Consider the following 16,409-nt stretch of genomic DNA (forward strand, 5'->3'; position numbering starts at 1 on the left):
GCACAGGCAGCTGTGTATGCTGTGTACTGTGCACAGTGCCTGGCTGAGGGGCGAGAAGGGGCTGAAACCCAGCCTGTGTGCTGGTTACTAAGCTGAGGGCCTGGCCTGGGGCTGCATCAGCCCAGAAAGGGGGTGGTGGCTTTTCTGCATGAAGAAGGAATTCACTAGCCAAGCTGTGTGCCCTCCAGGTCTATGTCTACCTAGAGGGAGCCCTTTGTTATAACTTACAGGAAAACTGAATAGGCTAAAGGCACTGCCATCCATTCCTTTAAGACTCTCCAGGCCCCAGATAGAAATCAGGTGTACCATCGTGGCCATAATAAGAACTCGAAGTTTCCCCTGCATGTGAAAAGGCTGCAGCCGGGCACGGTGCTCACACCTGTAATCCCAGCACTCAGGGAGGCCGAGGAGGGCAAATCACCTGAGGTCAGGAGGTCGAGACCAGCTTGGCCAACATGGCGAAAAACCCGTCTCTACTAAAAATACAAAAATTAGCTGGGCATGGTGGCGCCTGCTTATAATCCCAGCTACTCAGGAAAATGAGGAAGGAGAATTGCTTAAACCCCGGAGGGGGAGGTTGTAGTGAGCCGAAACTGTGCCTTTGCACTCCAGCCTGGGCAACAAGAGTGAAACTCCATCTCAAAAAAAAAAAAAGAAAGAAAGAAAGAAAAGGCTGGGCCATGAGGATATTTTACATCTGATGCAGTTTTATTACAAGCAGCATGCACTCCGCCAAATGCTTCTTTCCTCGGCATCAAGATCCTTTGTGCTTCAGGGTCTTGGGGGTACCCAGCCTTAAACTGCACACGTGGGCATGTTTGCAAATGATGAAGGCATGCTCTGCTGGGTTTAGAATGCCATGTCCTCAGGAACAAGAGGAGCAGAGCAGATCTCCAGCCCAGGAGTCAGCAAATTGTTGCTGTAAAGGGCCAGATAGTAAATATGCTTTGCAGTTGGTTTTGTTGTTGGTATAGTCGTTTCTTTGTATAACCTTTTAAAAATACAAACCATTCTTAGCTCACAGGCTGTACAAAAACAGGCCGCGGGCTGGATTTGACCTGTAGGCCTTAGTTCGGCTGACCACTGCTCTTGACTCTCAAGTTCTAAGCTTAGGGAGGTCAGCTGGCCGCCTTGCCCCAAGCAATGTTTCCCCAGCTGGGCTCTGATTCCATCGCTAATTGTATAGCCATTTATAAAGGGAGAAAAACAGCAAGCCTGCCCTTGCCTTTGAACTGGATACAGAGTGCATACTTCCTCTTCATTTCCTGTTCCCGAAAAGGAAATGTCAATGTGGCACTTTTAATGGGAATGTTCTCTTTTGTATATCATTTACTACTACCTGTTTGCTAAAACCAAATCCCGTTTCAGACAACAGCGGAAGCTTCTGAAATTCCTCCAGGCCGTCGAAAGTGACTCTGCCCATCTCAGCAGGGTGGTTTCACCAACCAAGGAGCAAGTATCAGATGCAGAGGTGAGAGCCTTGACTTGATTTTCAGTTCTACATTCAGGAAGGTTCCCTCAGAACAGTCATTTTGCATCGGTGGGGATTGCTCTGACAGTAGTTAAATGAGCATCTCTCTGCCTGTGTCTCCATCTCCCCACATCCCCGGCACACAGAGGTATATATGATAAAGAGCAGGAGCAGAGAAAGGAAGATGTGGGCCAGAAGTTTCAGCAGAGAAGCCTGTCTGCACAAGAGGAAACATAAATAGCATGAAAGCCCATAGGAAAATGTCCAACATCGCTGACAATCAAGAAACGCAAATTACAACAACCTAAATGTCCCATTTGCTCTCTGAATTGACAAATTATTTCTGAGGATAACCTCTAGTGCTAGCAAGGTTACAATAAAGCTGTGGCAGCCACACATACGTGGCAGGCAGCTGTATAAACAGGTAAAACCCTCTTGGAAAACAGAATGCTTGACCTTAGGAAGAGCCTGAGAAACACTTCTCAGAGTGTTTCAGCCCCACAATCCCACTTCCTTATCTAAGGAAATCACCCCACAGAACTAAGAAGCTGGAGGCACAAAGATGTCTGTTACAGAATTATTGGAAGTAGGGAAGACATTTTTTAAAAACCTAAATGTCTTATAACAATGGAGTTAATCAGGAAAAGTATGATACATCAGCACGATGCAGTAGTATAAAAGGATGGAAGCTATCATTACGAGACAATGCAGACAAGAAACGTTGGCGCTATCAGCCTAACTGTAAAAGGTGATGTTAATCTTCAAGTCCAATAGGATTGCAACAACCACACAAAGATGTGGCCATATAAGTGTGCTGATGGAGCTAGGATACAACATACAAAAGGGAACTGGGGCATCAGAGTGGTAGGATTAACAGCGATTCAATTTTCTTTCTTTTCTTTTCTTTTTTTTAGACAGAGCCTTGCCCTGTCGCCCAGGCCGGAGTGCAGTGGCGCCGTCTTGGCTCACAGCAACTTTTGTCTCCCAGGTTCAAGCTATTCTCCTGCCTCAGCCGCCTGAGTAGTTGGGATTATAGGCATGCGCCACCATGCCCAGCTAATTTTTGTATTTTTAGTAGATATGGGTTTTTGCCATGTTGTCCAGGCTGGTCTGTAATTCCTGGCCTCAAGTGATCCACCCACCTCGGCCTCCCAAAGTCCTGGGATTACAGGCCACCACACCCGGCCTCCATTTTCTTTCGTGCTGAAAGGTGTGTGTCCCAGCACATCTTTCTACCCCTATCTTCACCCAAGCCATTCTTAGTATTATTTGGTATGGTGGTCACCAATGTTACTACTGGCCAGTGAGGACTTAATGCGAAGTCCTCCCAAAGCCACATATAAAATCCTATGAGAGCAGAAAGGCCCCTGAGCTGGCCTGGTCTGGACTAGAGTTCCAGCTTTGAATCTGTGGCATCCATTGAGAGATTGTGTGACCTTAGACAAGCCTCTTAAGCTGTCTGGTCCTGGCTGTCAAATAGGGTCAATAATCCATGCCCCACAGGCCACTGTGAGGATGAAACAGGAAAGGTCTCTGAGAGCATGCAGCTCAGGGCAGGGAGAGACCAGCAAATATCCGCTGAGAGTTCACCGAGAAAAATCAAAGCTGGGCTCCCTACTGCATGGAATAGTTTCTTTATTTGTATTATTTTAATTAATTAATTTTAGAGATAGGGCCTTGCTGTTTCTCCCAGGCTGGAGTGCAGTGGGTATGATAACAGCTCAATGCAGCCTTGAACTCCTTGCTCAATCGATCCTCCCGCCTTGGCCTCCTGAGTAGCTGGGACTACAGTGGCCCCCCAGCACACCTGGCTACTTAAAAAAATTTTTTTTGTGGAAATGAATCCTTGCTGTGTTGCCCAGGCTGGTCTTGAACTTCTGGGCTCCAGCAGTCCTCCTGCCTCAGCATCCCAAAGTGCTAGGATTGCAGCTGTGAGTCACCATACCCGGCCAAGTCTCCTTATATTACGGGAGACAGAAAATCCAGGGCAAACTAACTTATACAACAAAGAGAAGAAAAATGACAGACTCTTCTCATTGAAAATGACACAGGGAGGGCCAGATGGGGCCTGATCCAGCAGCTCCCACTGTGTCTTTCCCTTCTGCACAGTGGAAAGCTCAGTCCCACCCCCTGCAGCTCAGTCCCATCTCTGCTCCCTCCTCTTGGTCCCCAAATAGCTAGAATGGTTCTACCTTGCACCCCGTATCATCAGACTCCACTGTCAGGAGGGAAGCCCGTTTCTCACCATGTAAATCTGTGATTGGCGTGCTTGCACTGACCTGTGCCAGCGTGCTTGCCTGTGCTTCCTTGGACCAGTCGGGCCCCTCCCTGGAGTGGGAAAGGGTCAGTCCCCCTATTCTTTATGGCTGAGAAAAGAGATGCCGTGGCTTCCCCCCAAGGAAAGTCAAGTGGTCTCAGCAAGAGCAGGGACAATGAATGACAGGGGCCAGGAGCTGCCCAGCCAGTGTCCCCCTCCCACCGCCAAGCAGGATCCCAAATTGGGCAGTACAGAAGCAGGAGGAGCCACTGAGTAGCAACAGACAAGTTGTGACACTTGCTTAGTTAATAGATTCTTCAGCTTTTTCATTTACCAACACAGCTGAGGAATTTGCACATTTCAGATTGCACTGGGTGGGAGTTCTAGCAGCCCCTCTGAAAGGCAGCCTGCCTCCCATCTGGCCCTCTTCCCATCTGGCCCTCCTGCCTCCCACCAGCAAGCAAGGTGAACAGTGCTACTTCTTCAGCAGCCCCCAGACTGACCGCTTACCTGGTCCTGGATCGCTCTACGCAAGCACAAGCTTATTAACCTCCCAGTCCCCTGGAGTCAGCTAGGCCAGTTTAGCTTTATCAGTGTCCTGCATGCCTGGGACTCAGACCCAGGGCAGCAGAGGGCTTGGCCAGGACCCCACATGGCTGTGAAGCAGAAGGAGGAAGCTGTGGGTTCCGAGAACCCAGCTGATCAAAACAGGCCCTGTCTTTCATCCAGGAGCTGTGAGGTGACCTCTCCCTCCTCCCTATCCACGTTCCCACCATGTGGCAATCAAGGCCCCTCCAAACACACACTGAGAGTGATAGCACGTCTCGCTGGCTATTAATTAAAAAAAGAAGTGGGGAACAGTTGCTGTTCATTTGCTCGGCTCCCTGCTCACAGAACCATTGCAGATTACCCGTGCTAATTAACAGAGGGCATGTGCACGCGGGGAATGCACCATTTTGTGAGTGACTGATCCGTGGCGACCAGTGCTGCAGTCAGCCCCGGAGGGCCTCAGGAAGCCATTCTGAAGGGTGGCCATTTATTGATGGCATTCACACAGGCTCTTAGAGCAGACAGCCGACGCGGGAAGGAGGCAGGCATTAAAACCAATGAAGGAGAGAAACAGAAAGAAACAGACACTTACAGAGCGCACCCAGGGTCGGGGCTCGTGATAGGGCCTTCTTAGGTATTGATATCCTGTTTAACGTCTGTGACAGGATTATCACATAGATGGTGTCATGTCATCTTCCCCAGCCAGGCCGAGGGATGTCAAGTGACTTGTCCAAGGCCAGGGGGCCATGTTTCCTACTCTATCAGTCCGCTAGGGCCACCATAACAAAATACCATACATGGGGTGGCTTCAACAACAGAGATTTCTTTTCTCACAATTCCGGAGGCTGGAAGTCCAAGATCAAGGTGTTGGCAGGTTTGGTTTGTTCTGAGGCCTCTCTCTTTGGCTTGCAGACAGTTGCCTTCCTGCTTTGCCCTCATATGGCCTTTTTCTGTGTGTGCATCCTTGATGTGTCTCTCTGTATGTCCAACTTTCCTCTTACAAGGACACCAGCTAGATTGGATTAGTGCCCCCCCATCCTCCCCCCAGCCTCATTTCAATTTAATCACCTATTTAAAGGCCTTATCTCCAAATACAGTCATATTCTGAGGTACTGGGGATTAGGGTTTCAACAGATGAATTTGAAAGGGCTAAATTCAGCCTGTAACCTTTTTTTTTTTTTTTTTTTTTTTTTTTTTTTGAGACTAGGTCTTTCACCCAGGAGTGAAGTGGTGTGAACACAGCTTACTGCAGCCTCAACCACCTGGGCTCAAACAATCCTCCTGCCTCAGCCTCCTGTGTAGCTGGGACTACAGACATGTGCCGCTGTGCCCAGCTCATTTTTAAAAAAAAAAATTTTGTAAAGACAGGATCTCACTTTGTTGCTCAGGCTGATCTTGACCTCCTGGCCTCAAGGAATTCTTCCAATTTGGCCTCTCAAAGTGCTGGGATTACAGGCATGAGCCACCATGCCTAGCCTCAGCCCGTAACACCTACTCAGTTCAGCAGGTCGTGACAAGCTTCTGGGTACCAAACACTGAGTAGTGGGAGAGAAATGTGCGTGCTTAGGCAGAATTCAATGCTTTTTAGACATTTTTATTTATTTCTAAACTCTCAAACAGAATGCTCACAGAGTGCCAGTTACACAGGGACTCTATTTTGAATGCTTTACAGTATGAATTCATTTGATCATAGGAATAACCATAGGTAGTGGGTGCTATTCTTATCCTCATTGTACAGATGGAGAGACTGAGACACTGAAGGTTAACTAACTTTTTGAAGGCAGTGGTAGCAGAGGTAGAGCTGAATTCAAGCCTGTCATGACTTAATCCTTTGGTGTTATTTTTCTCTTCTTTAAGGACAAACAGAGAACAAGGGCAGACGAGATCAAAGATGCCATCTACGTGACCATGGAGATCCTGTCCAACTGGGGCAACTCGTGGTGGGTGGGTCTCACAGAAGTTGAGTTCTTTGACCTGAATGACACAAAGCTTTATGTATCCCCCCACGACGTGGATATCCGGAACACAGCCACACCTGGGGAGCTGGGCCGCCTCGTCAACAGGAACTTAGCTGTGAGTAGAGGGGACACTGGATTGCTTCTTGGCTGTGTATTCCCATGCATTTTCTCTGCCCTTGATAAATCTATGTTAAGGGTATGAGTGGAGGGAGGAGGAGAACAACAAAATCTGGCCTGGTACGGAGGCTCACACCTGTAATCCCAGCACTTTGGGAGGCTAAGGCAGGCGGATTGTTTGAGGTCAGGAGTTCAAGACAACAAGAAGCCTGGGCAACAAGGCAAAATCCTGTCTCTACAAAAAACACAAAACATTAGCCAGGCATCATAGCTCGTGCCTGTAGTTCCAGCTACTTGGAAGGCTGAGGTGGGAGGAGATTGAGGCTGCAGTGAGCTGTGATTGTACCACTGCACTCCAACCTGAGCAACAGAGTGAGACCCTGTCTCTAAAAAAAACAAAAATAGGCCGAGTATGGTGGCTTACACCCGTAATCCCAGCACTTTGGGAGGCTGAGGCGGGTGGATCACTTGAAGTCAGGAGTTCGAGACCAGCCTGACCAACATGGTGAAACTCTGTCTCTACTAATAATACAAAAATTAGCCAGGTGTGGTGGCACGTGCCTGTAATCCCAGCTACTTCTGGAGGCTGAGGCAGGGGAATCACTTAAACCCAGGAGGCAGAGGTTGCAGTAAGCCGAGATTGCAGTAAGCCAAGATTGCGCCATTGCACTCTGGGTGACAGAATGAGACTGTCTAAAAAAAAAAAAAAAATTAAATTAAATCTACCAGAGTTATTCATTTAAGCAAAGTTGGGGAGGAGCCTGAGGGAGCGGTGCTGGGAGAGGCCCCAGACACTCTCTCCCTAAGCTGTTTCCCAGCCCCTGCTCTGTGAGTATTTCTTGGGGGAGCCAATTCACCTTCTTTTATCCACCTTGCAGTTTTCCAGTCACCATCAAACACTGGACCTCAGGAGTCATTAAGGTTAATGGTTGTTCTTTGTAGTTGAAGAAACTACAGCTTGGAGAAGGGCATTGACTTGGCCAAGGTAATGCAGCTGGAAGTTAGTAGAGCCAAGTTCATATTGGGCAGCCTGGGCCAGTACCCTTGCCCACACTCCCTCAGGACCCTGCTGTCCTAGCTCGTGAGGTGCACACTTCACAAACGTTGAATGTTTCTTTCCTTTAAATATCCAACAGAGCCAGGTCCAATGGCCAACACCTGTAATCCCAGCACTTTTGGAGGCTGAGGTGGGCGGATCACCTGAGGCGTGGAGTTCAAGACCAGCCTGGCCAATATGGTGAAATCCTGTCTCTACCAAAAATATAAAAATTAGCCAGGCATTGGGGCACACACCTGTAGTCCCAGCTACTTGAGCTGAGGCAGGAGAGTCGCCTGAACCTGGGAGGGGAGGTTGCAGTGAGCCAAGATCGTGCCATTACACTCCAGCCTGAGCGACAGAGCAGGACTCTGTCTCAATAAACAAACAAACAAACAAACAAACAAACAACAGAATTTACAAAAAAAATGATGGGGGAGGGTACTGGCATTTTTTTCTTCCTGCAACTAGCAAGTTGAACACAAGAGATTGTGAGCTAAACTGAGCCAGAGTAGCCAGCCACATCATCTTTGCTATGCTGGGCCTCAGCTTCGTTCATAATTATCTCATCGGAGACCTGGGAAGATGTTGTTATTGCGTGATCATAGCTCACTGCAGCCTCAAACTCCTGGGCTCAAACTGTCCTCCTACCTCACCTCCTAAATAGCTGGGACTAGAGGCACACAACACCACATCTGGCTAATTTTGTAAAATTTTTTATAGAGACAGGGTCTCACTATGTTGCCTGGGCTGGTTTCCCTGGCCTCCAGTGATCCTCCTGCCTCAGCCTCCCAAAGTGCTGGGATTACGGGCGTGAGCCAGCATGCCCTGCCTTTGCTGTTATTGTTATTATTATTAATAGTATTAATACCACTGGGAAAAGTAGTTAGTGTTATTCCCATTTTAAAGAAGAGGAAACAAGAAAAGGGGTGTTTGAAATGTCTGGTTCTAGAGACCCAGATTCTGGTCTTGACTCTGGCCTCGGCAACTTAACTGCCTTCTCTGAGAGTGGATTTTTCTGCCTGCTGAAAAATGGGAGATTGGGTCAATCATCTTTTAGGATTCTTAGATTTCCAGCAGCAGAAACCGAGTCCAGCTCAGTTAGCACATGTTTCAAAAGTAAGTGTGTTTCAAGTCTTTTGAGTAGCTAGCGTACTTACTGCCATGTAGGCCGGGAGAGGACGGGCTTTGTGGGAAAGTTGGGGTTTTAGGGAGCATCCTGGAATGCTGGCCACCACGGGTGTGGTCTTCTTTTGGGGGTGGGAGATAAACAGGAGGGTGTGAGATTCTTCTGGAAAGATTCTTCTCTTTGGACTTGAGGTTCTGGGGGAGATTGTGCTGTCCTACTTAGAGAGTTGACTGTTTTGGCCTTTGTGTGAGTGGTCACTTCCATGGCATCCGAAACCATGACTAACTTACGTCCTAAACTGGGTCATAACTCAAGGTTGGGGGCTGCTTTCAGAGAAGGGAACAAAATGAGAAGGGGAGATGGAGAAAAGGATAAAGCTTCATTCCCTTAGTTCATACAACAACCAGTATTGAGATGCCTCGGCAGTGTCGGTTGGCTGGTTGGTTTGTCCTCACAATTCTCTGCTGGAAATAGTCTCAGGAAAGGAAGGCTGATGGACAAGCCTGACTAGGGCAGGACGTCTTGATGCCAGTTCCACCAAGATGCCCCAACAGGGCAGGAAGGGATTCTCCCTGAAGGAGTTCAAGATTGCTTAGAAAATGTGTAATGTATGTCACAAATAAAAATAAAAATTAAGAAATTCAAGATCGCCACTAAAAGAAAGGCAGACTGGGTGCTGCATAGCTAAGAAGCAACAGCTGTCCCCAGGGTTGGACTGGGTGGGTCTGAGTCCCCTTCTAGATCAGCAGCTCTGTGATCTTAGCCCTCAAAAGATGCAGTCCCTGAGCTGTGGATAACGGCCACCTGGGTGCTGTGGCCTGGCCTATCCCTGCTCTGCCTCCAGATTCAAGTCTGTAGGCTCCCATGCTTGCTGCTGGGACTTGGGCCGGCCCTCGCCACCCCTCCCCTACCCCGCTCTTGCAGAAAGCAGTGGCATTTTGGAAGCCTGCTCTCCAGAACAGAGCACACTAGGGACAATAAAAAGCATCGTTAGATTTGATGGGGACCAATTCTGATGATTGCTCTCCCTTTCTTCTGTTTAGCAGAGACTGGGGCACTTTGCTATGTGATGACCCATGGTTTTGGTGGATTTGAGGTTTTTATTTTTTGGCCCCGTGATTGGGACATGAGGCAGCTGTGTCACCCTGGGCTGCTGGGTCTCTGGGCTCATCTGCAGGAAGGCTGGATTCCCCCTTCTTCCCTGATGCAGGGCTTCCCTGCATCCTGGGTCCCAGGCCCAGCGCTACTGGAACGCACTGCCTCTCAGAACCATCTAATTGCAGCAGCATGTGGCAGCCATAGCCTGGTGCATCGCCTCGTTTAACCCTCACATGAACCTTGGGATGACTCTCCCCATTTTATCAATGAGAAAAAACAAGATGCAGTGAGGAAGAGGCACTTGCCTCAGGCCATAGAGCATGGCTAAGGGAGCCCACCCAACAGCCGAGGTACCTAGAAGTAGACACTGGGTTTGAAAGAGCAAATGCTTCAGTGGAGGTGAATTGGGGCATTCAAAAGATGTGGGAGTGCCCCAGCCTCTATGGAAACTCCTCCCTTCTGTGCCCACACCATGTCTCTTACTGGCTGCATCCCAGACCAAGGCCTCAAGATGACTCCAGATTTGTACACCTAGCCCTGCCTGCCCCTCTGAGTTTCTGACGTGAATGTCAACTTCCTGCTTGACATCTCTTGGATCTCTCCTGGCCATCTCAGACTTCGTTATTATAGTCTTATTTTTAGAGACAGGGTCTTGCTCTGTTACGCAGGCTGGAGAGCAGTGGTGCAGTCATTGCTCACTGCAGCCTCGACCTCCTGGGCTTAGCCACCCTCCCACTTCAGCCTCTCAAGAAGCTGGAATTACAGGCACACACTACCACACTTGGTTAATTTTTTATATTTTTTGTAGAGATAGAGTCTCACTATGTGGCCCAGGCTAATCTGGATCTCCTGACCTCAAGCAATCCTCCTGCCTTGGCCTTCCAAAGCACTGGGATTACAGGCATCAGCCACCATACCCAGCCCATTTCAGACCTTAGAGATTTAAAGCTTAAGTTTTGATTCCCCTGCCCTCTTCCCCACATCACTTCTTCCTCCAGTATTTCTTGTTCAGTAACCAGCATTGCTGTTGGCTTAGGTGTACCACCTAAAGTCTTCCTTGATTGCTCTAGGAAATTATGGATTTTCTATGAGTCTAGAATTATTTCCAAATAAAAAGTAAAAATAATAATAATAATAATATGTGTGTGTGTGTATGTGTGTGTGTGTGTGTGTGTGTGTGTGTGTGTATATATATATATATATTACACTTTCATGTATTGGGGATTGATGTGGTTTGACTGTGTCCCCACCCAAATCTCATCTTGAATTGTAAAAATACCCACTTGTCAAAGACAGGGCCAGGTGGAGATAATTGAATCATGGGGATGGTACATTTGGGCACAGTGGCTCACACCTATAATCCCAGCACTTTGGGAAGTCGAAGCAGGAAGATCACTTGAGGCCAGGAGTTTGACACCAGCCTGGGCAACATAGTGAGACCCTATCTCTATAAAAAAAATTAATTAAAAAAAATTAACATGTATGTGTGTGTATATTTATGTGTGTGTGTGTGTATATATATATATGTGAGAGAGAGAGAGTGTGTGTGTGTGTGTGTATATATATATATATATGATTGTGCCCTTCTCCTACTTAAAACATGTCCACTGTGACTTCTGGTTACCCTTGGAAATAAAGCTCAAGCACTTTCCCATGGCCTGGAGACTCTCTGTGAACAGGCCTCCACCTCTCCCTCTGCCTGCTTCACACACCCCTGCTTCACACCCAGGCTCCAGCAGCCTTGGGCCTGCCCTCTCTTCTTCCAACCCACCAACCTCATTCCTGCCTCTCCAAAACCCTCTTCCTCCAGCTTTTCACGTTGCTTCTCCACATTCAGATTACAGCCCTAATATCACGTTCTCAGCAAGACTTTCCCTCACCCAACAATCTGGAGGAGTCCTGTTCCCTCCCACCCTGGTCACTATCACATCACCATTTTTCATTTCTTCAGAGCACATCTCACTGTAAGAAATGATCTTGTTTACATGTATATTATGTCTCCCCAATTTAGCTGGAAATTCTTGTCTGTCCTGTTTACACTATATCCCCAATACATAAAAATGTGCCATATATGTTATTTTTGTTTTTTTAAACAGAAACATAGCTTGCAGTTTTTTTTGTTGTTGTTGTTTAAGCTTACAATTTTTAAACTTTTTATTTGGAGATAATTTTAGACTCACGGGAAGTTGTAAAATAGTACAGAAAACAGAAGAACAATAGAAGTCAATGAAATCAGAAGTTGGTTCTTTGAGAGGATTAGCAAATTGGCAAACCTTTAGCTAGAATAACCAAAAAATGGTGGGGGAGAAGATTAAAATTACTAAAATCAAGAATGATAGAGAGAACATTGCTATTGACCTTACAGACGTAAAAAGGATTACAAGGGAAAATGAAATTAAGAAACAATTATGTTTACAATAGCATCAAAAGAATAAAATACTTAGGAATACATTTAACAAAAGAAGTACAAAATGTATGCTCTGAAAACTACAAAACATTGTTGAAAGAAATCTAAGATCTAAGAAACTGGAAAAGCATCCCATGTTCATGGATCAGAAGACTTAACATTGTCAAGATGGTAATACTTCCCCAAATTGACCTACAGATTCAGCAAAATCGCTATCAGAATCTCAGCTGACTTCTTTGTACAAATTGACAAGTTGATTCTACAATTTGTAGGGAATTTCAAAGGACTCAGAGCGCTAAAATATTACTGAAAAAGAATAAAGTAGAACTCACACTTCAATTTCAAAACATACTACCAACTCTGCAGTGATAAAGACTGCATGGTACTGGCATAGGATAGACATATAGATCAATGAAATAGAATTGAGCATCCAGAAGTAAACCCATGGATTTATAGTCAGTTGATTCCAACAAGGATACCAAGACCATTCAATGGGAAAAGCATAGTCATTCAAAAAATGGCCTTGGGAAAAATGCGTTTCCACATGCAAAAAGATGAAGGTAGATTTCCACCATATGCCTTATGCAAAGCTAACTCAATGGATCAAAGACCTGAATGTAAGAGCTAAAACTTTGAAACTCTTAGAAGAAGACAAAGGTGTAAATCTTAATAGCCTTGAATTTGTCAATGAAGTCTTAGCTATGACATCCAAAGCACAAGCAACCAAAAAAAGGAAAAAAACAGATAAATCAGACTTCATCAAAATTAAAAACATTTTTCCTTCAGATGACACTATCAAGAAAGTAAAAATACAGCCTACAGAAAGGAGAAAATATCTGCAAATTGTATATCTGATAAGGGTCTAATATTCAGAATATACAAAGAAAAAAAATCATAATGACAAAAAGATGAACAACCTAATTAAAATATGGCCAAATGACTTTGAATAGACATTTCTCCAAAAAAGATGTACAAATGGCTAGTGAGCACATTAAAAATACTTAACATCACAAGTTGTTAGGGAAATGCAAATCAAAACCACAATGAGATATCACTTCACACACACTAGGATAGCTGTAATTTTTTTTTTAAAAAAAAGAGAAAATAAGTATCGATGAGCATGTGGAGAAATTGGAACCTTCATTCTTTGCTTGTGGAAATGTAAAATGGCTCAGCACCTGTGGAAAACAACTTAACAGTTTCTTGAAAAGGTAAATGTAGGGTTACCCATGACCTAGAAATTCCATTCCCAGGTATATACCCAAGATAACTAAAAACATACGTTTATTTAAAAAAAACAACAAAAAACTTGTACATGCATGTTCATAGCAGCATTATTCAGAATAGCCAAAAAGTAGTAGAAACAGCCAGATGTCCATCAATGAATGAATAAAGAAAATGTAGTATTTCCACAAAATGTAATATTATTCAGCCCTAAAAAGGAAAGAAGTATTGCTACATGCTACAACCTGGATGAATCTTGAAACCATTATGCCAAGTGAAAGAAGCCAGACACAGAAGGCTATGTGTTGTATGATTTCATTTATATGAAATGTCCAGAATAGGCAAATCTGAAGACAGAAAGTAGATTAGTCATTGCCGGGGCTGGGAGGAGGCAGGAATGGGGAGAGACTGCTAATGAACATGGGTATCTTTTGAGGGTAGTGAAAATGTACTGGAAGAAGATAATGGTAATGGTTGCACAACCTTGTGAATGTACTGAACCTTGTGAACACCACTGAACTGAACGCTTTAAAATGGCGAATTTTATGCTATGTGAATTATATCTCAATTTTGAAAAAAAAGGACAGAGAAATCTTATACACCTTTACCCAGTTTTCCCGAGTGGTAAATCCTATGTAACTGTAGTACATAATCAAAACCAGGACCTTGACATTGGTATTACGTACAGACCTTCATACACTCACTTGTGTGTACATGTATATGGTTCTATGCAATTTTATCACATATATAGATTTCTTTCTAAAGATACAGACATCAAGATACAGACCAGTTCCATCACCACCAAGGAGTTCCCTTGGGCTCCTCCTGTACAGCCATACTTCCCCAAGCCCAGTCCTGACAATAGAAACCACTGATTTGTTCCTCTACATACATTTTGTCATTTCAAGAATGCTATGTAAATGAAATCATACCATTTATATAGCATTTAGATCATTACTAAAGTCGGTAACCTTTCTGAGACTCGCTTTTTTTACTCAGTGTAATGCCCTTGACATCCTTCCATATTGTTGTGTGTGTCAATAGTTTGTTCCTTTTTAATGCAATAATTTATTAAATTGGAGCTACTTCTGAGGGCAGCGCACTATCTCCCTGCGGGTTGCTATTCAGTGTTATGTTAATGCTGGAGTTAAAAAGGCACCTTTGGTTTAGGAGTTAGAAAGTTACCTCCTCAGAGAAGCCTTCTCTAACCATCCCTTCTAAAATAGCTGTTCTATGGGCCATGAATAATTCTCTCTTATTTTTTTCCTAGAATGTGTCCCTCCTTGATTTTTTTTTTCTTGGAACCATTACCTGTTTGCCTTCCCTCATAGCACAGAGCTACTAGGACCTGGTGGGTTAGGTTCCCTTGCACATGCCCCGTGTCTGGCTCAGCATCGGTCCCCCAGGAGGAACCCTGTACAGTGTTTGTTGGGCAAGTTATGGAGTAGATATGTCTGTGCCTGCTTCCACCCTTTTGCCCTAGCACTTCAGGGCACGCTGACTGCTTTTCTGAATGGCAGCATTGAGATTTTTTTCCTGGAGGATTCTTTTTTTGGCCTCCAGGGCCCGCTTTACCACCCATACAGAGAGAAATAGAGAACCCCCAGGAGCAGCACTCAACCAACATTGGTGGAAGTTGGGGTATAAATACCCCAGCTCCCTGGCCCCGTTGATGCAGTCACTCTGGCGCCTGTTCCACCCTGGCTCCCAGATTCCCTGGGGGGATTAAGGTCTAGTTGCCCACAGGAGCAGCTGTCTTCATAACATACCCTTTATGAGCCACCTTCCCTGCCTTGTCTCACTTCTTCACTCTCCCATTGATATTTTCTGCTCTGTCTAAATAAGCTACTTACACATGGATCCTTGCCTCAGGGTCTGCCTCAGGGGAATCCAGAGACAGAATGAATTAATGCATGAAAGATGGAGGTTCAGATCCTCACTCCACCACATAGGCGCTGAGCAACCTTAGGCGATCCCACCCCTCGCTGAGCTTTGGCCTGTTTTGGTCAGTAGCACCTGCATTACAGCAATGCCCACCTCCTGGGGTTTCCAAGTGAAAGAAGCCAGAACCAAGGGCAGTAACAGCAGCATGAAGGCACCCAATTCCCGTTCTGCTGTATTCCTTACCCCCTGTGATGGGGAGGGAGGAGCCGCAGATGCTCTGCCTCCTGCCCTGGCACCAAGGGGTTTTCCCAGCATGTGCCAGGTCAGTCCTGGGCAGCTTCCCATCAGCCTTTCTCTCTGAGATCCTGTCTGTGGAGAGAAAACATCAGAAGGCTGGGGTGCTAATGAGGCCCAGAGTTATCCTCAGGTTAATGTTCTTTGACTTTGAACACCACAATTCCCACTTAGGCCTCCTGTTATTCCTCCTGCTGACAGAAATGTGAAGGGAAATCAATTACAGTCCCCTAGCCCACATCTAAGGGTCAGCCATCAATCTCTTCCTTTGTCAGGCAGCCACAGTGACCCATTTGAGGCCCCCACTCAGCAAAGGAATGAGATTCACCCGCTGGATTTGGGGATGTGGTTTCTTGACCCCTTGCAGCTGCCCAGAGCACTAGAAGTTCTTGTAGAGCTGTAGAAACTTGCCAGAATAAGTCAGAACCCCTTGAACTCATCGTTCCCCCTTAACAAAAGCCACCTCCTCCCTCCTGAAAGGCACCATTGTCACCGAAACAAGCCCCCTTTGTCCTCCACCGCAGCTGGAGCCTGGGCCTCCCATCTCCTGGGGGCTGATAAAACCCCAGATCAGCCAATCCTCCCTCCCTGGCTCTGTCAAGTAGCAGGCACGTTCCTGGTGGCGGGGAGTCTGTCGAGATGTTCTCAAATGCAGGGCGATGCCCCTTTGAGATAAAAGGGACAAGTCAGCCAGTGTCAGGCCCGCAGAGGTTGCTCATTGGCAAATGGGACTTGCTGCTGCTGCCCTAAACAAGGACCACAGACTCAATGCCTACAGGGGCCAGGCAGAGGCAGAAGAGGGAAGCGAGGTGGATGTGAAGCAGTAGGGAGTGGTGGGGACCGTGGAGCCCTGGGGAATGGCGGGCTTCAGGGGCTACACACTCTTAGCTCCAGGAAACGGCCGTCAGGGTTCCTGAGCTGCCATGTTTTCTGAGTCTGCAGAGGCACCGGAAATCTGGCTGTTTGGAGAAATCTCCCCACTCTA

General features: G+C 46.2%; 1 protein-coding gene and 1 long non-coding RNA gene across 11 annotated transcripts in view; one reads left to right on the top strand and one right to left on the bottom strand.

Annotated features, from left to right (window-relative positions):
- KIAA0556 (KIAA0556 ortholog) overlaps positions 1-16,409 on the top strand; it is a 233,999-nt gene that overhangs the window by 155,321 nt on the left and 62,269 nt on the right. For all 9 annotated transcript variants that reach the window (XR_002726524.1, XM_023192932.1, XM_023192933.1 and 6 more), the window contains 2 exons: positions 1,369-1,471; positions 6,135-6,350. Coding sequence is in view for 8 of the 9 variants with exons in the window: in XM_023192932.1 (XP_023048700.1) it covers positions 1,369-1,471; positions 6,135-6,350 (319 nt within the window). In the remaining variant the exon portion in view is untranslated. The remainder of the gene's footprint in view (positions 1-1,368; positions 1,472-6,134; positions 6,351-16,409) is intronic.
- On the bottom strand, positions 5,851-16,069 carry LOC111526918. Of its 2 annotated transcripts, none has more exons than XR_002726525.1 (3): positions 15,753-16,069; positions 15,284-15,495; positions 5,851-6,348 (listed from the first exon to the last, which is right to left on the bottom strand). It is a non-coding gene; the product is annotated as an uncharacterized LOC111526918 (long non-coding RNA). The 2 variants fall into 2 exon arrangements; XR_002726526.1 differs by having other exon boundaries at positions 5,851-6,587; positions 15,374-15,495; positions 15,753-15,844.

The sequence above is a fragment of the Piliocolobus tephrosceles genome, chromosome 17, assembly GCF_002776525.5.
Source record: "Piliocolobus tephrosceles isolate RC106 chromosome 17, ASM277652v3, whole genome shotgun sequence".
Classification (NCBI taxonomy): domain Eukaryota; kingdom Metazoa; phylum Chordata; class Mammalia; order Primates; family Cercopithecidae; genus Piliocolobus; species Piliocolobus tephrosceles.